Here is a 24758-nt window from a genome sequence, read left to right as displayed (position 1 = left end):
GGCGGTGAGGTGTTTTTAATACCATGGTGGTGACGTGTTTTTTAAAACCTTGGTGGTGAGGTGTTTTTAATACCTTGGCGGTGAGGTGTTTTTTAAAACCTTGGAGGTGAGGTGTTTTTAATACCTTGGTGGTGAGGTGTTTTTTAATACCATGGTAGTGAGGTGTTTTTAATACCTTGGTGGTGAGGTGTTTTTTAAAACCTTGGCGGTGAGGTGTTTTTAATACCTTGGTGGTGAGGTGTTTTTAATACCTTGGTGGTGAGGTGTTTTTTAATACCATGGTGGTGAGGTGTTTTTAATACCTTGGTGGTGAGGTGTTTATTAATACCTTGGTGGTGAGATGTTTTTTAATAACTTGGTGGTGAGGTGTTTTTAATACCTTGTTGGTGAGGTGTTTTTTAATAACTTGGTGGTGAGGTGTTTTTTAATACCATGGTGGTGAGGTGTTTTTAATACCATGGTGGTGAGGTGTTTTTAATACCTTGGTGGTGAGGTGTTTTTTAATACCTTGGTGGTGAGATGTTTTTAAAACCTTGGTGGTGAGGTGTTTTTTAATACCTTGGTGGTGAGGTGTTTTTAATACCTTGGTGGTGAGGTGTTTTTTAATAACTTGGTGGTGAGGTGTTTTTTATACCTTGGTGGTGAGGTGTTTTTTAATACCATGGAGGTGAGGTGTTTTTTAAAACCTTGGCGGTGAGGTGTTTTTCATACCTTGGTGGTGAGGTGTTTTTCATACCTTGGTGGTGAGGTGTTTTTTAAAACCTTGGCGGTGAGGTGTTTTTAATACCTTGGCGGTGAGGTGTTTTTTAAAACCTTGGCGGTGAGGTGTTTTTAATACCTTGGCGGTGAGGTGTTTTTTAATACCATGGAGGTGAGGTGTTTTTTAAAACCTTGGCGGTGAGGTGTTTTTAATACCTTGGTGGTGAGGTGTTTTTAATACCTTGGTGGTGAGGTGTTTTTAATACCTTGGTGGTGAGGTGTTTTTAATACCATGGTGTGAGGTGTTTTTTAATACCATGGAGGTGAGGTGTTTTTTAATACCTTGGTGGTGAGGTGTTTTTTAATACCTTGGTGGTGAGGTGTTTTTAATACCTTGGTGGTGAGGTGTTTTTTCATAACTTGGTGGTGAGGTGTTTTTTAATACCATGGTGGTGAGGTGTTTTTAATACCTTGGTGGTGAGGTGTTTTTTAATAACTTGGTGGTGAGATGTTTTTAAAACCTTGGTGGTGAGGTGTTTTTTAATAACTTGGTGGTGAGATGTTTTTAAAACCTTGGTGGTGAGGTGTTTTTTAATACCTTGGTGGTGAGGTGTTTCAAATTTTATTTTCTATTTATCATGACAAAGCAGAACTCACGTACAGTCATTATCCTCAGTTAAAACAAGCCTTTGCCTCTGTCGAGACGTATGGTGAAGCAAGCTCAGCAAGCCGATGCACGCCAGCATATATCTAATATATGAAGCTATTTGTAACCACTGACTGGTATTAAAGGTTGGGACCTTCCGGGTGATGCAGAAAGCTGAAATTTTGTGTGCCGATGGACATCGAACCCAACACACCGGAACAATTCACAGAACTGTCGGAAAGCAAACTTAAATGGAAATCTAAATGAATTGAAAATCAAATGCAGGTGATCTACCCGAGTCAATTGGGAAGCACGGTTCATATGCTTACTCATTGTGTCAGCATACCCCACTAGTTGGGGTGGTCCATGTCTTTACGGTAAAACATTAAAGTTACAGAATTCATGCTCCGCATGGCTGCCCTCATTGCATTCGACACAGGGAACATTTATGCCAAATTTTGAGTAAATCGCAGAATATTTAGAGGTTGCTTAAAATGTTGGAATTTCATGGTCTGAGATGAATTCCATATTGTATTCAGTTCTGATTCACACGCATTGCATTATTTCATTTGTTTTCCATAATATTAGCTTTGGGTTATGATGTTTCCGGTTCTGGCTTAAATGTATTTCATAATTTGGCTTGTTCCTTACTATTCATTCTGGATAACACAAAAAATGGTGCAAACATGAAAAAAAAATCAAAGCGACCCCAAATCACTGACTCTCTCAGTGACTGATATTACTGTTTGGTACATTCCGAGTAACGTAGAAAGCTGAAATTTTGCGTGCTGACAGAAATCGAAGCCGATACACCGGGAAAAAAAATCACAGAACCTTTGGAAACCATCTGTAAATGAAGACATAAAAAATGAAGAAAAAAATATGAAAAAAAATGCAGGAAAGTGATCTGAGACAATGGGGAAGCATGGTAATTTTGCGTGCTGATGGACCTCAAGGCTGATACACCAGGAAAAATCACAACCATCGGAAAGTGTCTGTAAATGGAAATATAAATAAATGAAAATTATTAAATGAAAAAAAACAAATGCAGGTGAGCGACCCGTGACAATAGTACAGGCATTTTAGCAGAAATATTTGGTCAACCTCCCACAAATTGCAACAAAAGCAAACTCAACATATTTTGATTCCTGGATATGTCCTCAGTGACAGAAAAAACGTCCTCAGGGATCTTCTGGGGGGAAAGTCCTGAAATCATGGAAATCCAATATGGCCGCCACCCGGCTTCGGGGAAAATGAGAAAATTGTAAAGATTGATATTTTAATTTGTAAATATATGTTGTTCTGCATTCTAATTGTTTATAGTTATGGTCAGTGTATTGATATACAAGAATAATTATTTTAAAAAGTGAAATGTATTGATGGTAAAACAAAAAATTATAGCTTTTTTGTCCGAAAATGTCAATTTTTTTGTCCCGAAAAAAAATATATTTACCTGATACTGATTTTGGCTCCTGGAGAACAAAAAAAAAAAAAGAAACATTGAAGACACAAGATGAAATCAAGTCTATGGCAATACAATATAAATATGTAAATCATTGAAACATAACAAAATTCACAATTCTACTCGGGGCAATCACATCTGCCTGACGAAGGTTTCGAAATGAAAATGAAAATTCGCATTAAACTCAGAAACTACATCCATTATAAACTTACTATACATGTTGAGAAAAATCAAGCGTATTAAAGTTAGAACTCGACAATGTCGTCATCATCCTCATCATTGTCACATGGAGTGTTTGTGCAGCCAGAGCCCCTGCAGTTTCCACAAGCTGGAGTGCACTCAATGTTGTGCTTCTTGCATGTGCATCTCATGGTGCTACATTCAGCCTGGCAGTTGCACCTAATGACACGTAACATCTTTTCAGGAGCTGGAGCTATTGATGTCTGAAGTGGCACAAAACCCTTGTCAGACTTCTGCCAACCCCAGTCTGTGGAAGAAGTATGCAAGTCTGACGTCTTGAAATGAATCAAAGACCACCTTCAGAAGCATGCCGAGTCTGCAAAGATATCTTCTAGAACTTCAGCGCTCTGGGTTCAGTATATGGACATGCTAGACATTCTACGCAAATACATCCGGGCAGAGCGCAATGGGAACTGGGCACTACATCTACAGGCCATCCAGGAAATGCTGCCTTACCTGGCAGCCTCGGGCCACAACCTGTATGCCAAATCTGCGAGGGTGTATCTGCAGCAGATGTCCAACCTCAAAACTCAACATCCCAATGTCCAACGTTTTGATGAGGGGTTCCATGTGGTTCGACGAAGTGATCACCTGTGGGGCAGGTCTTTCATCTGACCTGATCATCGAACAAGTTCTGATGAGAAGTTTGAAGACCAGCGGGGGGCTCACATGAGGGTGAGGAATGACAGAGCAACAACGGCTGGTATGGCTACTATCAATGCCTGCCTGTGCAGAAATAAACCAGGCAATGCAGGAGCTCACAGGTGTGAACTACAACACTGGAGAGCAGAAGAAATACATGACCAAGGCAAGACAATCTCGTGACTGGAAGGACACACTATCAGCTCTTCAGTATTTTCAGGAACGGAATCCGTTCAGTAGTGATCCACGTCTGAGGAACATTGCCACTGGAGTTCATGCACACCCCACCGTCAATGTCGATACAGCACATGCTGTAGGAGCTAAAATATTGAAATCTATGGATGGGAAAACACCTGCCGAGTACACATTTAAGAGGAAAGACCAAGTTGTCACCCTTGGCATGAAGTCATCTGTCAAGATTGATGGAAAGCAAGTCCAGGTTGACCCACAACTCCTCTTCCAGGGACTGATCACTGTTGCACAGACAGCAGAAGAACTGGAGTCAGCCTTCAAATATGAACTGTGCAGCTATCCACCAGCCCTCTTTGATTCCTCTCTTCAGCTCCGAGAAGCACACAAGCCAGTCTTTGCTGATGCCATCTGGGATCTTCTTGGATCCGATGTCCCAGCCGATATCCCCAATGATGGGCAACAGTATGTTTTGATGGCGGGGCACTTGTTCAACGCATTCCATGGTCTCGTGGATCTATATACAGAGACATATGCCACCAGTACACTGATTATGTAACGAAGAAGTACGGAGATGCCATAGTCGTGTTTGATGGTTATGAGAGTACCAACACGAAAGACATGACAAACCAGAGACGGTCTAAAGGGAATGCTGGCACTACTGTGACATTTACAGCTGACATGCATCTCACAATGAAGAAGGAACAGTTTCTTGCCAATAGGCAGAATAAACAGCGATTCATTTTTATGTTGAGTGAAGAGCTTCAGAAGAAGAACTGTGAGACACACCATGCCTCAGGGAATGCTGATCTCCTGATTGTACTGAAGGCCGTGCAGTCTGCTACTGTCACCAACACTGTGTTAGTTGGTGATGACACAGACCTCCTCATCCTCCTATGCCACCATGCAAGCTTAGAATCCCATGACCTCTTCTTTTGTCCCGAGCCAAAGAAGAACACGAAGAAGCCTCGCATCTGGAACATCAAGGCTACAAAGAAAATGATTGGTACAGACATATGCAAGCACATACTGTTTCTACATGCAGTTCTTGGGTGCGACACGACATCTCGTCTTCATGGGATTGGAAAGGGAGCTTCCCTCAAAAAGTTCAAAGCAAACAACACATTCCGTGAGCAGGCCAAGGTTTTTGATACATATCCAGCTTCTGTAAGTGATGTGGCAGATGCAGGAGAAAAAACATTGGTGATAATCTACAACAGAAAATCAACTGACACCCTGGACACCCTCGACACCCTCCGGTATAAGTGGTACTGGGACAAGGTGGCTTGGAGCTCCTCTCACGTGCAACCACAGACGTTACCACCAACATCAGAAGCAGCAAAGTATCACAGCCTGCGCGTGTATGTGCAAGTCCAAGAATGGAAGGGATGTGCAGATTAACTTCTTCCGACAGACTGGGGTTGGCAGAAGTGTGACGAGGGTTTTGTGCCACTTCAAACATCAATAGCTCCAGCTCCTGAAAAGATGTTACGTGTCATTAGGTGCAACTGCCAGGCTGAATGTAGCACCATGAGGTCATCTGACATTTTGACTGTACTAATGGTGAAGTGCAGTTAGCTATTGTTTACAATGTGTAGGCATACCCCACTAATATATATATATATATATATATATATATATATATATATATATATATATATATATATACATATATATATATATGTGTATGTATTTGTATATATATATATATATATATATATATATATATATGTATATGTATGTATATATATATATATATATATATATATATATATATATATATATATATATATATATATATATATATATATATATATATATATATATATATATATATATATATATATATATATATATATATATATATATATATATATATATATTGTTACGGATCTGGAAACCATTTGCATTCAACATACAGATGTCCCAAAAGTCAGTTATGTCGTTAAGTATGTGTGTAGTCAGATCCCCTACCTTTTGTCTCGTGCAGTGTTTCTCAACCGGCGTTCCCCGGAACCCTAGGGTTCCGCAAGAGGTCGCTTGGGGTTCTGCGAGAAACAGTAATAAATAGGCCAATGTATTCTTGAGTAGTTTTTGTTTGATTTAATATTCGTAATTTTACTCTACACGTACGGCATATTGTTGGAAACTCCTTGGTTATTAGAATAGAGGCTTCAACCTCTTATATTATTTTCAATCATAACAACGATAGGGAATGTATTTAATGATGTCTATATGGCGCCAGTGTGAAACCGCCCTCACTGGTTAGTGGACGTCCTGTACACGGCGGATTCGTGTATCATTGAGTGACTGACTCAAGTACAGGACCCATGCACAGAGTCCATCTATCTTCTCTGTGCTTCCTAGCACGAAGTCTCTCTCTCTCTCTCTCTCTCTCTCTCTCTCTCTCTCTCTCTCTCTCTCTCTCTCTCTCTCTCTCTCTCTCTCTCTCTCTCTCTCTCTCTCTCTCTCTCTCTTTCTCTTTCTCTTTCTCTTTCTCTTTCTCTTTCTCTTTCTCTTTCTCTTTCTCTTTCTCTTTCTCTTTCTCTTTCTCTTTCTCTTTCTCTTTCTCTTTCTCTTCCTCTTTCTCTTTCTCTTTCTCTTTCTCTTTCTCTTTCTCTTTTTTTTTTTTATTTTTTTATTTTTTTTATTTTATTTTATTTTTTTATTGTCAAACAGACTCGGGGTTGACAAACACTTTCAAAAGTGACGTTTTCAAAAAAAACAAACATTTTTTTTGTGAATATAAACCTCGGTGTGAGGTCTCATAAACGAGCAGTATGTTTATTTTTTCATTGCCAATAAATTTGACAAAAAGGGGGTCATTTTTTCCTTAAACCAGGTATCCGAAAAAAAATTGTATTTACCACGTGAACTACGATAAAAATATAAAAGAGCTAGATATTAATAATGGTATATAATAATTTTTATGCAGGGGTTCCCTGAGACGAAAACTATTTCAAGGGTTCCACAAGGGTAAAAAGGTTGAGAAACGCTGGTCTCGTGGGAGAATCAAAGGCGTGCGTTGCGATTTCTTTTAGTTAGGTTATTACATCTAATAAACCATCCCATCTGCATGACCCCTTTGGCCCATCACGCTCCATCACCACCCGCTGGCTGCTCGTACCTTGACTTGCCAATGGGGGTCCCGCGGTTCCAGTTCTCGGCTCCCACGAACGTTGTAACTCTTGTACGATGACCTGCGCGGCGCTGACACTGTTACTCGTCGAGAGCGAAGCCACGTGAAGGAGTAACTGGGGTCTCCTGGCAGGGGCAGAGGCCCCGCCCCAGAAAGGTGTGCCGGAGGACCCTGTCCAATCAGAGGTGGATAGCGAGGTGCGTTTTTGCCAAGGGTCCCTCCCCGTGGAGAGAGGCCAATAAATCTCCGAGACTCTCTGTAAAAAAGGGTCCGGTCGATTTTGCTTTCACGGTGGCTGTAACGGGTCGAGTTTGCTTTAATGGTGGCTCTAACGGGTCGAGTTTGCTTTCACGGTGGCTGTAAGCAGTCAGTTTTATTTCACGGTGGCTGTACGGGGTTCTGGAATTACACGGTGGCTGCTATGAGGAGTCTTAAGGAAGGACAGAGCGACCCTGACCTCCCTCCGTGGACCCCAATTATTCACCACCCGAGCTCCGCCACGAACCACGAGTCCCTACGTGCGACTGGGGACCGGACCAACAACCTTTGTCAGGTGCCGCATCGCGGAGCACACCCTTCCTCTGACGATCAGGTACACCACCGAACTCTGACCCCCAACTTGTTTCTCTCCACGGCTGCGAGGATCCAATAAAGACTCTGGGTTTCTTTTCATTTTGTGTGTGTCTGCGTGTGGGCCCGTCTTGTAAGTAGATCTGAATAAGTGTTTTTGCTCATTGTAAATATTCCTTCTTGCATATTCGCGTTGTCTTGCCTTTATCTTTTTATTGTAAATAAACATTTGTAGATATATTCCCAGTCTGTTTCTGTCCCTTCTTGAATTGGTCCAGCATGGTTTGGATTTGAGTTTAGGCAGGGTTTTATCCCCGATAATTAATCTGTTCATTCCAGCCGGCACGGCTTTGGCAGTTTCCGCTCGGCTGCACCCGAACCGGTGTTGGTAGTCGGTAGTTGGAACTCTATCGCAGTAAATAGAGTGACCGGGTTCGAGCAAGACGTGCCGAGGGCGTGGTTTCCATGGTAGTCGAAATCGCGTAGGTAATTAGGTAAATTGGTAATATGTATAATATATATATATATATATATATATATATATATATATATATATATATATATATATGTTATAGATAAATAGACCCTACACAACGCGGTTGAGATATTGGCGACCACGGTCGGTTAAACGACCCACTGGCTCGTGGAGTTATCCGAGCGATGGCCTACAATTCCGGGGAGTTTGGTGGGAGACGACGCAAGCTTTCCCCATCTCGTGGTCGTTCTCGCCACCGACCCCCGGCCCACAACAATATATATGTATATATATATGTATATACAATAAACAGGCAACTTACAAAAGGGGACACCGAGCAGACTTAACGCGAAAATAATAATGACAATCTTCTACAGTCTTACTTAAGCAGACAGGTGCCAGCACACACACGCTCACCCACAGACACAGAACCCGATGAAGAGGGAGTTTTGCAACCGGGGGGGGGGGGAGGGGGTTGAGGCTATGATCTCGTTACCTGCGCGCCCGATATCACGATGTGCCACCAATACGTTTCGGGGGGGGGGGAGGGGGATGCTCCGAGGTGCGGTACCCGACAGTGGGCGCGTTGCCCCTGGCCCAAGCGCACGTGTGGAGACTGTGCTTGTGAAGGAGAAGCTTGAGTGGAAAAGGGGCGGAGTTTAGAGGGTGAGGGTGGAGTAGTAGGCGTGATCAGGTCAGCGGGTGTGGTCGATGTGGTGTGGAAGGAGGCGGAGTCGAGGAGCAGGAGGCGGGTCGTGGCAGTGTCGACGTGGGCGGAGACGAGGAGCAGGAAAGCACAGTCTGGGCAAGAGGGACTGCCCCGACCTTTATAGGGCCCGCAGCTCGGGGGGGAGGGGTCATGCCGAATCCAAACGTCATCACCCGAATCCGGCGCTCCGATTGGCCCCGACCCCTCATGTGGCCCGCCAGCTTGGGCCAGAAACCGCCTCACTTCGTTTCCTGCAAGGCCACCCCAAACAGCGGCAATATTGTGCCCCGAACCCACGAGATGACATGAATCGCCCACACTGAAATTGGCACGCGAATCATCCTGCAAAAACCCCCGGGCGACTGGTCGAGGGTCCCACATGCCTGCTCGGGTGTTCGACCAGCGTTTATCAACGTGCTCGCTCCGCGCGTGCCAACGTGGCCCGCAGTGTACATTCCCTGGATCGCAGCCTCACTGGCCGCAGAGACGAGAAGACGTTCACCATCCGTGGAGAATCCACCACTGCCAGCGAGGACCGAAAGTACATCGCCATGGATAAATCCATGCACGTTTCACGAGCAGAGTACGTGTCTGCTTTCGAGCACATTCCATACAGTGCGCGCGGTTCCGCCATTACGCACGTGACCAGCACTCACATTCACACGACTCCGCTTGCATGTGCGCGGGGCGAACACCAATATGTGTCGGGTATTGAGGTTGAAAAAAGACCAAGCCGCTTCTACCCGCACACTCGTATCCTGCCGAACATGGCGTGGAGTCGGCTTTATTGGCCTCTTTTGTGTTTCGTGCAGCGTGGGGGTCGTGCTGGCCGTGTTTCCCATGCCGTGAAAAACACCATTCGTGCTGCCTCTTTAGAGGTGTTTATTTGCATTCCTTTCTCATGCAATCAGCAATTCTCCCCAGACTATCGGAAGCTCGAGTCGACAATCCCGCATTGCCAAGCGCACATCACTCGCCGCACATGCTGGGTTTAGGGCTCGCCCGGGAACGAGAATCTCTGAGCAGGAGATCCCTCACCGTGGCGCCGCACGCTCTGGCCTCCAAGGCGCACGTGGCTGATTTACCCCAGGAATAATCAGAAAAGAAGAAGAGTGGGGATGAAATGAAGGAAAAAATGTTTGAAGCAACCCTAGCTATTAGATCTTGGTTTTTCAAACCCAGGGGCGCGACCCCAAGTGGGGTCGCCGAGCAAATTTGGTGGGGTCACGGGCGTCTGCTTGCAGCGAAAAAAATTGTCTATTTTCGATCGGTGTTCGCTTTTACAGGATGTAATATAAATGGTTCCTTCAAAGTATGGGAACCGGCGCAACATGACGCTTGGAATGGGATCCAGCCGATGCGTGGGCTCGCTGAAGGGCGGTTCATTTTGGCGGGAAATTAGTGGTTTGATCCACGGCCTGTCATACTCAGACTCTGACTCTATCATTAACGTCTATTCACATCTCCACGTACGACTCGAGACCTTATTTGTGATGGCAGCACCGGCCACCAGCAAATCTTGAGAACGTTCTTACCACGATAAATTTCTGGACCTTGGATTTTACTACGTGGTGGATAAAAGTGGGGCACAGAGGCCTCAGTGTGTGATTTGTTTTGAAGTGCTTTCTACAGAGTCTATGAAACAAAATAAGTTGCAGAGGCATTTGACTACAAAACATGCGCCTTATCGGGATAAGGAGAGAGCGTTCTTTGAGAGGAAACTTCTTGCACTGAAGAATACACGTCTTGACAGAGAGGGTACATGCCATCAGACCAATTCTCAGGCATTAGAGGCCTCGTATCGAGTGTCGCTCCATGTTGCCAAGACTAAAAAGCCTCACTCCATTGCGGAAGAACTTGTGCTGCCATGTGCAAAGGACATGGTATCTCTGATGGTTGGGGAGGAAGCGGTGAAGAAACTGGCAGTTACCTGTCTGATACCCCTGTCTGACAACACCATCCAACGCAGAATTGAAGATATGAGTCTGGACGTAACGGCTCAGGTCGTACAGAAGATCAAGGAATCGCCGTGGTACGCCATACAGTTGGACGAGTCCACTGATGTCGCATTGTACGCACAACTCATCGTCTGGGTCCACTTCATCAAGGCTGATAACTTTGTCGATGAGCCTCTGCTCATCAAACCATTGGAGGCCACCACCAAAGGCGAGGACATTTTTCGGAAAGTAGAGCAGTTTTATCGGGACCATGATCTGGACTTCAGAAAGTTGCTCGGTTCTACAACAGACGGCGTGCCAGCAATGTGAGGAGTGCGTTCTGGATTCAAGGCTAAATTGCTTGAAGTTGCTCCTCAGGCCTCCATGGTACACTGCATGATTCACCGAGAAGCACTCGCCTCTCGTACTTTGCCAGAAACCTTGCAGAGCATGCTCTCAGAAGTCGTAAAAATGGTGAATCACATCAAATCGAGCGCCCTCAACACTAGGTTATTCAGGCTATTCTGCCAGGAGATGGACGCTGACCATAATAATTTACTATTCTACACTCAAGTCAGATGGTTATCTCGAGGAAACCTTCTTCTGCGCGTTTACGAGCTCAAAGATGAACTGAAGGAGTTCCTACGCACACAAGGGAAAACGGCATGGGTAGCGTTGCTTGAGTCTGACTCTTGGCTGTCAGAACTGTGCTATCTCGTTGACATCTTTGAACATCTCAATGTCCTCAACCGCTCCCTCCAAGGCAAAGACGCCAACCTCATGATTTTTCACGACAAAATGAGCGGATTTCTGGCGACTCTAAAATTACTGGCAGACAAAGCAGCTTTTAAGCGCTTCAGCCTTTTCCCCCGTCTGGTGGAGCATCTAACGACCTGCCAGTACGATGATACTGAGCTCGACAGTCTTTCTGGGGAGATAGCACGTCACCTTCGGTCACTCATTGAACAGTTTGAGCACTATTTCCCTGAGCTGGATGTGCAGTCATTTTCTGTGGTTCGGGACCCTTTCACGGCTCCACTGGACTCGATTGCTGATGAAGATAATACAGCACAGGAAGAGCTTGTACAGCTCCAGCAGGATTCAGGAGCGCAGGCTCTTGCACGGACGAATTCGTTGTCGACATTCTAGTGCAAAATGCTGTCGTCGTACCCGACCCTGTCACGGCGCACCATTAAGGTTCTCATGCCATATCCTTCATCATACTTTTGTGAGCAGTTGTTCTCCACCATGGTGGTGATGAAAACAATGTACAGAAATCACCTAGAAATGGAGCATGATATGATCCTGGCATTGTCATCTACTTCTCCATGAATAGAGAAGTTGGTTTCTGAAGAACAGGCTCATCCTTCTCACTGATATATCTAAATGTCATTCGGACTAAACTTCTGAAACATTCAACTGTACTATTTGGATACTGTCGGCTATTCTCAGTTTACTCGTCTATGAAAACATGACGATGGTGAATAAAGTAAACAGTAACTGTTCTTGTCATATAAAATCTTATCTTATGTATTATGAATTGGGTTTTTAATCTTTTGGGTCGCGCGATGTCGAGAGGTTCTGAAATTGGGTCACCACTAAAAAAAGTTTGAAAACCACTGTATTCGATCATCGCAACGCACTCCCTTGTTGTCCCGCTAAATAAAAGGAAGGGGACTATCTACACGTATAATAATAGAATAACTGTCCTGGGACACCTATCTGTTGTATGCATGCGGTTCCGAGAACGTCAACAATATGTATATGTATATATATATATATATATATTGTTGCGGTCTTCGCGCCCGCCGGCGTGCGACGGCCACGTAACTCGAATCGCGGCACGTCGCCCACCGGACGGACAATCCAGTCGTGACCCTCTCGGACTAACGCCGGGAACCAGTCACGGGTGGACCTTTCGGTCTCACCGCGATCGAGCCAATCAGCCCCCGCGTGGGATAGGGTTGCTCGCCAAATTCGAACTACCTAAGTACCCACGCGGAGGGTAGACCGGGCGATCGCACCTCGCCGCAGGTCGACTTCGGACACGGGCCACTTAAGCGACCCGTTCCGACTATCAGAATAACCGAGCGGTGTTATCGTCGACCTCGACGGTTCGATTAATTATCGGGCGTATTCAGCCCACTACCAACCCTTTACGTGAAGCAAGATGGGGATTCAATGGAGGAAAAGACGAAGCGAAGCGGGAGAACAGTTCAACAATAAAGCACATTTATTCTCGGCACACGGAAGCACACAAATACAATTCCACCAAATGCACACAGAAAAGAAAACACAATTCCATTTACACAAAAAGCAAACACAAAAGTGAAAACACAGTGCAGAGCTAATTCCGACTACCGAGCACACGGCAACACTTATACAATTCTACTTCACAGACGGCGCCGACAACACATACCCAAAACCAAGGAAAAGAAATACCCTCAAGAATGAGGTAGGCCTGGGGCCGAGACCAGGTCGGGCCTACCCGTCTGGTGATGAGACGCGGGCCTGGCGATGGCCCCGCAACCCGCGGGCCTCGTGGACAGTGCCTGGCAGGGGGTGGGAACGGGGCCCCCTTGGTCGCACTATCTCAGCGCGGGGGGAGACAGGAGGGGGGTTGCTGATGCTCGGGGTATAGAGGATCTTTATTATGTGCGACGAGCGCCTCCACCTCGGCCAGGTCGCGCTGCCGGCCTCCCTCGGGCGCGCAGCTCCTTGCACGACGCGAGCACCCTTCGTCCGACTCGCCGCCTCTCCACAGCTCGTCCCCTCCGTTCCGACTCTCCTTCGCCTCGTTCCGACCTTTACGACTCCCTTCTTCCTCGTTCCGACTTCTTACTACTCCTTTCTTCCTCGTTCCGACTTCTTACTCTCCGTTCTGCTGACTCTTTCGCTCCGGCTTTTACGACTCGTTCCGACTTCTTACTACTCGTTCCGACTTCTTACTACCACTACTCCCTTGACTGGACGAACACCGTCCTTTTCTCCCCCCCGTAACTTCGCCTTCGACCCCCTCCCTTTGACCTTTCAACTCGCTCCCCATTGGCCCGAGAAAAAGTGGGCGTGAAGGCTTTTTGATCCACAAATTTGCATATATCGATCGCCCTGGGGGCGGGGCCAATTCGCCCCTCGCTCACCGATTGGACGGCAAAAAGTGGGCGTGTGTCGTTTTGGATCCGTCTTTGAAGCAGAAAATCCGTGGTTTTGTACACGCTGTTCCACGTGCGCTCTGCATGAGTCCAGCATCGGTGCCCATGAGTGGCGCGAGATGACGGTGATGCGATGGTGGCGAGTTGTGACGGTAAAGGTCGTGGCGGTTGTGGTGAAGCGGTGGTTGTGGTCGGTGGTTGATGTTGTGGTTGTGATGGTGGCGATTGGTCCAAAATAAAGATAGTAAAAGAAAAACGGCTATCCTAAAGAGTCGCAGCACGTATAAATGACATGTATTCCCACTAGACAACGGGTTTGGGCCTAACTACACATGCACTTACCGAGATACCTCACCTAAGGGACCTGAATGGTGGTTTGCGAATCTGGTAACCACAACACTACCCCCTTCCCTTTTTACAGACTCGTCCCGAGTCGTCAAATTTTCGTGTGCCATCATGTGTAGTTTTCCCCTAGTACACTTTACCTACGGATCCCTGAGTGCGACATTCATGGTATTCGTGTCCCCAAAATAAATAACCTAAGGGCTGCGTAACTATCTAAACAAACTCACTCACACGGACGACTTAAATAAAATTGCCGGCGCTAGACAGACATGCCGGGGGCGCACTCATATTTACAGTACATCTTAACCTTAACTTACAAATTTTACACTAAACCATGGCCCAGGATCACTGAACTCTGCAAAAGAAAAGCAGTTAGCAGGGAGCCAGGCTGCCCACATGCAGTCTCTGGCTCAAACAATGCAGGTGACAGGGAACGTGGCTGGCTGCTCACACGCAGTCCAAGGCCTTCCCTTTTGAACTGAACTCAGTGAACCACAACGGTGCTTGGGCTGCACAACGCAGTCTCCGTGCCAGCTCAAGTGGCACACGCAATGAGCACAACGAATGGATGCATGAACGCAAACACGGTGCACGGGCCGCCACTGCAGGCCCGTGTTGTAGCTGCCAACAGGGCAGTTCTTGCAGCTTGCAAACTGTTGCTTTCTGATCCTGGCGCACATGGAAATGAACAGGGGGGGGCAAAGCAAAATTGAACGGGGCTGGTGAACATGGGCAGTGGGCATGGCATGGCAAAGGTGAGCAGGCAAACACAGCCCGCAGAAGAAGGCCGCTGCAGGCAAACATAGCGGGCAGATGAACTGGCCGGCACAGGCCTTGAAGCAAACACGGCCAGCCGATGGCACAGGGCTTGCAGCAAAACAACAGCTGCCGATGAAGTTGGCCGGCCTCCGCCTTGAAGCAAAACACGGCCAGCCGATGAAGTTGGCCAGCTCTTGCCGTTCAGTGGAGGTTGTTGGAGGGAGTGCGGTGGTGCTGGCCACTTGGAGGGCGGGCTCGGACCTACCTACCTGTCTCCCTCCCAACCTATCGCCTTTGCCTGTCACTGTACATACCCACTCCCTTAATTTGTCAAACCCCAATTTAGCCCCCACTTATTTTTTTTGTTGTTTTTATTTTTACTTACCCACTATAAATCGTCCCCTAACCCCCTTTATCGTCTTTGTTCGGCTAACCTATCCTGTCACCTAGCCTACTCCCAACCCCTACGTTCCCTTCCCGGAGGGGAATAAGGGAGAGCTAACGTCCTGTGTCGAGGCCCAACGAAGCCTCAGAATGGCCTCCAGAGTTCGGCGATCTTAACACCAAGTGGGTCCAGCGGCCCACAACGACAGCGAGGGGATGGATGGTGCGGAGGGGTACATCTCCTAATCTACCCTAACCATTTAACTGTTAAACTACCCCGGGGCTTTCAACAAGCGCCTCTCGCTTAAACTATTGGTTCTAACAACCCAGATTCCCGTCGCCTGTGTTGGTGTCCTCACAATTTCGGGCCTCGCCCCCCAATTTTTCTCTCCGTGCCCTCACACGGTCTCCTGGCTGGGACACGTGGCTCCCTTTGGCAGGCACGACCCTCTGCCGAATCTCCCGCTATGGCACCCCCGGGCACTACACTGCCTCCGAGCCTACCAGCTCCCTAACACCGGGGGGGGCCCCCACGGCACCTCCCCTGAAACGCACACGAGGCAGGCCGGCCCCCCCGGCCCCTTTCCGAGGGTCACCGTGCCCACTGCACTGCCCACGCGGCTAATGGCGCCCCGGGCCCCCGCACCAAGCAGGCGCACCCGTGCCCACTACTCTATCCCGGCCCCCCCATGGGCCCATGGCCTACCGCGGCCGACTAGCCTGGTGCCCGGGGTACCCACTCAGCGATACTCACCTTTCGCAGCCACGCTCCCAAGCCCGTCAACAGGGCTCCTGCACCCCTCCAAATGGGTCTCGAGCCTACTTTCCCACCAACAGCAAAACGACCTCCATTTTTCAATTTGACTAACCCCCTAACTCACTCTACACTGACCCCGGGGTCCCTTGGGCGGGAGTCACTCCTCCCCCCAATCACTCATCGCACCATGCATTCCCCATTCACTCCACTCACACAGACCCGCTGGCCTCACTCACTCAACAAGTACTCACCTCACAACTCACCAACTCTTCAACACACACACCACTGAACTCTGCCATCCTTCTAACTACATCCCCTAACTAACTCGTGCTCCCACGTCGTCCCTTAAACTATAGCACGTTCCTTTTAACACTACGTAGCTAAACTACGTCCCCGCTACACATCCACAAGTCTGTCACTGTCTCCAAATAATCCCATTAATCAATTTCCCAACCTAAATCTGGCTACAATCCCTCTAGCTAATCCATTCCACGGACTCCATGAGGACTTACCCCTGCCCCATGAAGTCGGTCTAACTAAGCTAACCCTTCCCCCTAACTAGTTTCCATCCTGTGCCCAGGTAAGGGGGGTCTTTCACCCCTTGCCCAGGAATCCTGTACACCCGAAAGTGAGGCTTGGCTTTCTTTTTTTTTTTTCCCATGCGCAGCACCTGCGCGGCAACTCGCGCTCTTTGCACCTTGCAACTGCCCGTGACGTCATGCAGCTGCACGTGTTCCTCGTCCCTCCTTGGACGGGACCATCCGGCAGAGATACCCCTCCTGCCGGATTCCAACCACACGTGCAGCCATGACGTCACCGTGCGCATAAAAAAAAACACAAGCCACACGTCTCGAGGGGTTCCCCACGCGAACACATGTGCTTTGCCCGTTGGAGCTTAACACACACGATCGCGTGGAGAACCCGTCCGGTCCAAATCCATTTACCTGCCTAAACTTTGTCCGTCCGCGGGATCGGCAAATCCACCGCGTGCGTTTCCGGACCGGGACTTCACTCTCGCAAGCGAGCACGTGGCGGTCTCGTGCGTTGCACAGCACGAACCGCGTGCTCACTGCTGGGTGAACCCGGCACGGTCCTCGAAACAACCACAGCCGCTACTCGGCTTTCTTTCTTCTGTCGCCTTCGTCGTCGCCATTCGACCCACGCACACCTGCGTGTTACGACGCACACAGTCCACACCATTAAACTCACACCGGGAGACGCGGCTGCGTGCTCCCGCATGCCAACCGACATCTCCCTCTCATACCGCTCTCTCACACACACGGTCTCCCTTGCACAACCCATACCACTCACACGTGGTGCTCCATTCACTCGTGCCTCACTCACACACGCGGGGGCACTCAACCGCGGTTCCTCATCCACACACCGTGCCTCACTCATACACGCGGGGGCACTTAACCGCGGTGCCTCATCCACACACGCGGGGGCACTCACCCGCGGTTCCTCACTCATACTCCGTGCCTCATCCACACACGGCGTGCTGGGAAGCACGTACTCCGGCACCATCGCCACCACACCACTTACACGTGGTGCCTCACTCATACTGGCCGTTTCACTCACACACACGGCCTCACTCACACACGGTGCGCTGGGAAGCACACACTCCGGCACCATCGCCACCACACCACTCACACACGGGGTCGCTTCCACACACGGGGACGCACTCACGCCTTGCACCACACACACAGGGACAACCATACTGGGGATTCGTGTCCCCACAAGGGTCTCCGGGGCCTCCATACCCCCAAGCTCTCCGTGCACCCGTCCACCGCACTCGTCCCCTCAACCTCGCAAAACACGACCGAACTCACCTGGTCGTGACTCGCCTCAAGGGGCATACTCCTCCCCTCGTTCCTGGAGGAGGCCATCCAGGTGCTCGCACCGGGTCCCTACACGCTCCGCGAGCTCAACCCCATTGTCCTCCACTACCTCCGTGTGTGTGTGCGCGTCACTTACCCCGTCTTCATCGTGTAGTCTTCCCTCTATCGTTCCCATCTCCCGTGTCTCTGCCAACTCTTCACCCTTTACCTCCCTTGTCTCAACTATTATTTCTGTTGTCGTCACCTCGTGTCTCGTCTCACACGTTTTGGTCTCCCATTTAATTTTTCCCTCTTGGTCACCGTCGCGACCCTCGCCCAACACGTTCCACGAATTATTTTTTCACCCGCCTCCACCGCGGGCCTGTCAGCCGTTGCACCCCCACCCAGCTCGTTTGCTCCCACACGTGGAGTCGCCATTCCCAGCTCCCTGGTCACTGCCTTCATGCCCGCCTGCAGGCATCGGCCCATGTTCTGCGTCTCACCCCGTAGCTCTTTCATCTCTTCTTTCATGTTTGCTTCCATTCCGTTTATTTGCTGTGTATTCGCATCCATCGTCGTTTTCACTTCATTTGTATTTGTATCCATCTTTTCGATCATTTTCGCATTCGTCTTTTCGTTCATGCCTTTCATTTCGTTTTTTATTTCATTTGTCATTGCCGCCAGCATGGCGAATAGCTGGGCCATGTCGGATGCACTCAAGTGAGCCGTTTCGGCAGGGGTTGGGGAAGGGTCTTGGTGGAGAGGGGGGGGGAAGGTGTCATACACCGCGGCCGCTGCCGCACCCACCTCGGGCCCTGGGTTCAGTTGGGCGAGTCCGTGTTCCTGCACAATCAACATTTCCTGCTCGGGGATTCCATCCTGGACCATGGATTCTACATTACTACACATATACATTTCTAATACCCCCGGCTCCCGCTCGCCTTGAGACGCCATCTTGCTTCTCGTGAAGGGTTAATTTCGCTCGCTCGTAATTTGGAGGGAATCGGGGGTCGCTTCTCTCACCCCTGGACCGATTCCCGTGAATTTCGCTGGAGACAGGAGAGCCTGTTGTCCCGCTCTCCAATACCAGTGCCGCGAGGAGGGCGATGAATTTGTATCGCACGACCTGACACCAGTGTTGCGGTCTTCGCGCCCGCCGGCGTGCGACGGCCACGTAACTCGAATCGCGGCACGTCGCCCACCGGACGGACAATCCAGTCGTGACCCTCTCGGACTAACGCCGGGAACCAGTCACGGGTGGACCTTTCGGTCTCACCGCGATCGAGCCAATCAGCCCCCGCGTGGGATAGGGTTGCTCGCCAAATTCGAACTACCTAAGTACCCACGCGGAGGGTAGACCGGGCGATCGCACCTCGCCGCAGGTCGACTTCGGACACGGGCCACTTAAGCGACCCGTTCCGACTATCAGAATAACCGAGCGGTGTTATCGTCGACCTCGACGGTTCGATTAATTATCGGGCGTATTCAGCCCACTACCAACCCTTTACGTGAAGCAAGATGGGGATTCAATGGAGGAAAAGACGAAGCGAAGCGGGAGAACAGTTCAACAATAAAGCACATTTATTCTCGGCACACGGGAAGCACACAAATACAATTCCACCAAATGCACACAAAAAGAAAACACAATTCCATTTACACAAAAAGCAAACATAAAAGTGAAAACACAGTGCAGAGCTAATTCCGACTACCGAGCACACGGCAACACTTATACAATTCTACTTCACAGACGGCGCCGACAACACATACCCAAAACCAAGGAAAAGAAATACCCTCAAGAATGAGGTAGGCCTGGGGCCGAGACCAGGTCGGGCCTACCCGTCTGGTGATGAGAGCGGAGCGGCGATGGCCCCGCAACCCGCGGGCCTCGTGGACAGTGCCTGGCAGGGGGTGGGAACGGGGCCCCCTTGGTCGCACTATCTCAGCGCGGGGGGAAACAGGAGGGGGGGGTTGCTGATGCTCGGGGTATAGAGGATCTTTATTATGTGCGACGAGCGTCTCCACCTCGGCCAGGTCGCGCTGCCGGCCTCCCTCGGGCGCGCAGCTCCTTGCACGACGCGAGCACCCTTCGTCCGACTCGCCGCCTCTCCACAGCTCGTCCCCTCCGTTCCGACTCTCCTTCGCCTCGTTCCGACCTTTACGACTCCCTTCTTCCTCGTTCCGACTTCTTACTACTCCTTTCTTCCTCGTTCCGACTTCTTACTCTCCGTTCTGCTGACTCTTTCGCTCCGACTTTTACGACTCGTTCCGACTTCTTACTACTCGTTCCGACTTCTTACTACCACTACTCCCTTGACTGACGAACACCGTCCTTTTATCCCCCCCGTAACTTCGCCTTCGACCCCCTCCCTTTGACCTTTCAACTCGCTCCCCATTGGCCCGAGAAAAAGTGGGCGTGAAGGCTTTTTGATCCACAAATTTGCATATATCGATCGCCCTGGGGGCGGGGCCAATTCGCCCCTCGCTCACCGATTGGACGGCAAAAAGTGGGCGTGTGTCGTTTTGGATCCGTTTTTGAAGCAGAAAATCCGTGGTTTTGTACACGCTGTTCCACGTGCGCTCTGCATGAGTCCAGCATCGGTGCCCATGAGTGGCGCGAGATGACGGTGATGCGATGGTGGCGAGTTGTGACGGTAAAGGTCGTGGCGGTTGTGGTGAAGCGGTGGTTGTGGTCGGTGGTTGATGTTGTGGTTGTGATGGTGGCGATTGGTCCAAAATAAAGATAGTAAAAGAAAAACGGCTATCCTAAAGAGTCGCAGCACGTATAAATGACATGTATTCCCACTAGACAACGGGTTTGGGCCTAACTACACATGCACTTACCGAGATACCTCACCTAAGGGACCTGAATGGTGGTTTGCGAATCTGGTAACCACAACAATATATATATATATATATATATATATATATATATATATATATATATATTTTTTTTTCTTTTTCCTTTGGGTACCAGCACAATGGCCTAATCATTTAACACGATGCTGTATGATCTTTAATAACGTCAAATGTGAAATCTGCTTTACCCGGCCCATCCGATGGATGTCCTGTTCTCGGATGGACCATTTTTCAGCTGTTATCGAGCTATAATGACAGTTTTTAGTTAGGTTTGGCCGCATTGGAGATCAAACACACACAAGACAGAACTGAACTTTCCTACCAGTCTGAACGAGCTTTGAAATTATTCCAATATTATTTCTATATTTTCTGTAGTCTTGACGCTTTCAGAAAAGACAGGATATTTGATATCCATCGTCACAGCAAAAAGAGCAAACTCCACAATGTTTTAATAACGTACGAGTACACAAGCTAATGTGAAATTTATTGTGAAATGTTTCCATATTATCCCTCATCCTATCGTGTTTCATTTAAAACAGAGGGCTAAAGTTCATTGCTATTTTGATGTTACACGGAACCAATTATTTGTCTGAAGCAAGTACATATTTGACATCTGTTGATGTTTTAGGTTTTTTTTGTCTTTGTTTTTTTTCTTTCAGCTACAAAGGTTCACACAAGCACAAACTAGCTAGCCAACAGTAGATCTTTAAAAAAAAAACAACTAGATCGGTAAAAACTAGACAGGATAAAAAGGTCATTGTCAAACATTTGGTTGGACACATTGTTGTGAGGATCTGCCACCTTGAGGGATTCAAAGGAACGAGAAAGACTGTACCTGTGCTGAAAACCTGCTTTATGGACAGGATAAAAGGGGGTTTATTGAGTAAAGATGGATGTGGATTCGACTTGTCATCCATAACAGGAAATAGGTTGTTGCGGAGTGTGCTCCACTGCTGGTGGGGGGATTGGGGGGGGGGGAAGTGGGTGTAGATACCAGAGATGTGCTTACGACATCCTGCTGTGAGACTCCATGTATACGGTACCCGCGTTCTTATTCTGCACCACATGAAGGAGCACCAAGAGAAATGCTGGAGGCCTGGACCAGATTTAAGTAAATACTGCCATTCTGATATAGTTTCCGGAGGGAGCATTGCATCTTTAAACAAGCTGTCCTTCAGAGGGGAACATAAGGGTGATTCTCCCATCTGCATTTAGGTTGTGTCATGTTAAAGATCACATGACAACTCACGAAATGGCAGGCCATTGTACACCTTTACCCTGGCCAAATTCTCTACCTGTGAACGTTGAAGCTCTGCAAATGACAAATTTGAATCATGTAATGAGGTGTGGATAAGGGACAGGCTTGATGGGCCAAATTACCTCTTCCTATGTCTAAATGTTTCTCTGTATATTAAATATGTATGTATATATATATATATATATATATATATATATATATATATATATATATATATATATATATATATGTGTGTGTGTGTATATACAAGCATACATACATTGTAAAGTGCTCGCAAGATGGCCTAGAGGTATGTACACTCACCTCTAAATTGTCTCTCCTGAGTTCGAATCCCGATCCAGCTATAAACTGTCATCCCGGTATTTCACAGGCAGGGTGATTCATCAAGGATGGACGTTGAACGGACATCCCGTCTGCCGACATAATATAAGTTGTTGAATGGTAAAGATCCCACGGTGTCCTTCATGAAGAGTGGGCGAGCTATCCCTGGCACCATTAACAAATTACAAATTCCTGCCCTAACTTCAGCTGGGAAGGCAATGACAAACCACCCAATATAGCCCTTGCCAAGAAACCATTTCGGCAGTACTGCACCTGCCTTCGGGCAGAACACCAGGATACGAATATGAATACATTATACAATCATACTTCCTCTTTACTGGAATGGTGACTGAAGCTTTGTGCTGCACTGTCACTTGCAGGTAAGGTATTGACATTCAAGGGGCATTTACTACACATCCACCCTATTTATGGAGTCATTAAGCCTCATGATGGCTTCACGGTTCAGGTGCCTGGCTTGAGATCTTAGGGTCTTGAATTTCAACTCCTGTCATTCCATTGAAATAAGACCAGGTGGGTTGACTCAGCCTGTCTTCCTTCCGAGATCAGCAAAATGAGCAACAGCTTACTGAAAACATGGGACTGCATCAGCGGCACAGCCGTGCTTCCAGAAATTATTTAACCAGCAGCCACAGGCTGCATATGAAACAACATGGTGTCATTCCCTGACACTGCATTTAGCAGTGGGTGGATCTGTGTGTGACTGATAGATGATTATCAATAATAACAGTAATCATCGTCGTCATCATTATTTTTCTTTGTTTCTAAACTATGGTGTGGCTTGCAGAATGATTTGCTATCTCTGGCTCATATCGAAGTGGACGTTCAAGAAACGAATGATCACCATCCTGTGTTCAGTCCAGTTACATATAAGTTACACATGACCGCACCAGGACGAACAGGCCTTATTCTGACCAAGCTCTCAGCCACAGATGCTGATGGTGGCCATCTTGGACATGTAACCTACAGCCTCGTGCAAGGTGAAAACAATGTTGGACACTTCATACTGGACCCAGAGAGTGGTGAGTAAGGAAAACCAAACACCATTGCATCAGTAAACAGTCAACAATAACACATGTAAATATATGTATATAGGCTATGTATATGTTTATGTATATGTATGTAATGCCTGGTGTTGGCTTAATGGTTAGGTTGCTGGGCTTGGGATCCTAGGATCCTGAGTTAAAATCCCACTCGGCTGTTGAATTAATACCAGGTGAGGTTGACTCTGCCTGTCATCCTTCCGAGGTCAGCAAAATGAGTGCCAGCTTGCTGGTATCCTGTGTCGGAGTGGCGACCTGTCCAGGATTGTACCCAATAGCCAAGGAGACTGCTAAGGCAGCACCAACACTCTTCACAGAGTATGGTCGCAATGGATGGATATGTATGTATGTATGAATGTATTGATGTGTATTATTAAAACATAACTAGAACGGTACTCAGTAGATTTAGAGCACATCGTCTTGCCTCGCCCACTTATTCTGAACAAAAACAAAGAAAATGCCATCGTTACCTGTACACGCTACCATTATGGCTCACTGCTATTATGTCCCATATAACCGTGTCATCCATGCACCCAATTATGTCACATACATTGCCATTATCCATAGCATTATTGATTAATTATTGAGATATTTTATGACCACTTTTGTGCACATTAAGGCTAAATTGGGTCAATGAAGATGAACATGACAAAAAATTCAAATGATATTCCCCATGGCTTGTCAATCACCTACATGAAATTTTGCATCGATCTGTTAAGCGGTTCTGGAGAAGAAGATTTTTTTACGTTTTTAGTTTCAATCCAATACAGAGGCACCAGACCACATTACCGATGACATCATAAATTTAATTCTTCACTCACATTGGGTCATACATTAGATATATATGAGTTTCAGATTTTTCGGACAAAGATTTCAATTCCACCAATTATGTGTGAAATACCACTTCACCGATGATGTCATCAGTATCACCCCATTTACCCCATGGGGAGTAGATTGACATATGCCAAGTTTAAGTTTTTTGTTTTTTTTGTCGAGCGTTTTTGGAGAAGATGTCTAATTTTTTTTTCCCTTTACTGCAACATGGCTGCCATACTATGTGACCTATGACATAAGAGTTAGCAATAAATTATTTTCCATGGGGAGTCCCTTCTCCTATGTTTAAAGTTTTGCATTGATCGGAAAATCGGTTTCAGAGAAAACATTTTTAAAACGAAAATTTATGGATGTGGACACATATAGACAGACAGTCACGGGCGTTACAATATTCTCGCAACCCCTTCGGGGCGAGACTAAGAACAATGTGAAGGGAGACAATAGGACAAGCAAAGAATAAACAAACACCACAATAGAGAGTAATAAGGGTTCCAGGTAAAGATGTA

General features: G+C 47.6%; 1 protein-coding gene and 1 long non-coding RNA gene across 3 annotated transcripts in view; one reads left to right on the top strand and one right to left on the bottom strand.

Annotated features, from left to right (window-relative positions):
• LOC147015044 (protocadherin-16-like) overlaps positions 1–24758 on the top strand; it is a 209126-nt gene that overhangs the window by 90590 nt on the left and 93778 nt on the right. For both annotated transcript variants that reach the window (XM_085849401.1, XM_085849402.1), the window contains exon 6: positions 23163–23397. In XM_085849401.1, coding sequence (XP_085705527.1) covers positions 23163–23397 — 235 coding nt within the window. The remainder of the gene's footprint in view (positions 1–23162; positions 23398–24758) is intronic.
• LOC147015045 (uncharacterized) overlaps positions 1–24758 on the bottom strand; it is a 57656-nt gene that overhangs the window by 3606 nt on the left and 29292 nt on the right. Inside the window, exon 2 of the long non-coding RNA XR_015050205.1 lies at positions 5853–5926. This is a non-coding gene — a long non-coding RNA (uncharacterized LOC147015045). The remainder of the gene's footprint in view (positions 1–5852; positions 5927–24758) is intronic.

Source organism: Eptatretus burgeri, chromosome 12 (genome assembly GCF_056783735.1).
Source record: "Eptatretus burgeri isolate ZD-2024b chromosome 12, Ebu_testis_v1, whole genome shotgun sequence".
NCBI classification, from domain to species: domain Eukaryota; kingdom Metazoa; phylum Chordata; class Myxini; order Myxiniformes; family Myxinidae; genus Eptatretus; species Eptatretus burgeri.
This window is presented reverse-complemented; position numbering and strand designations above follow the sequence as displayed.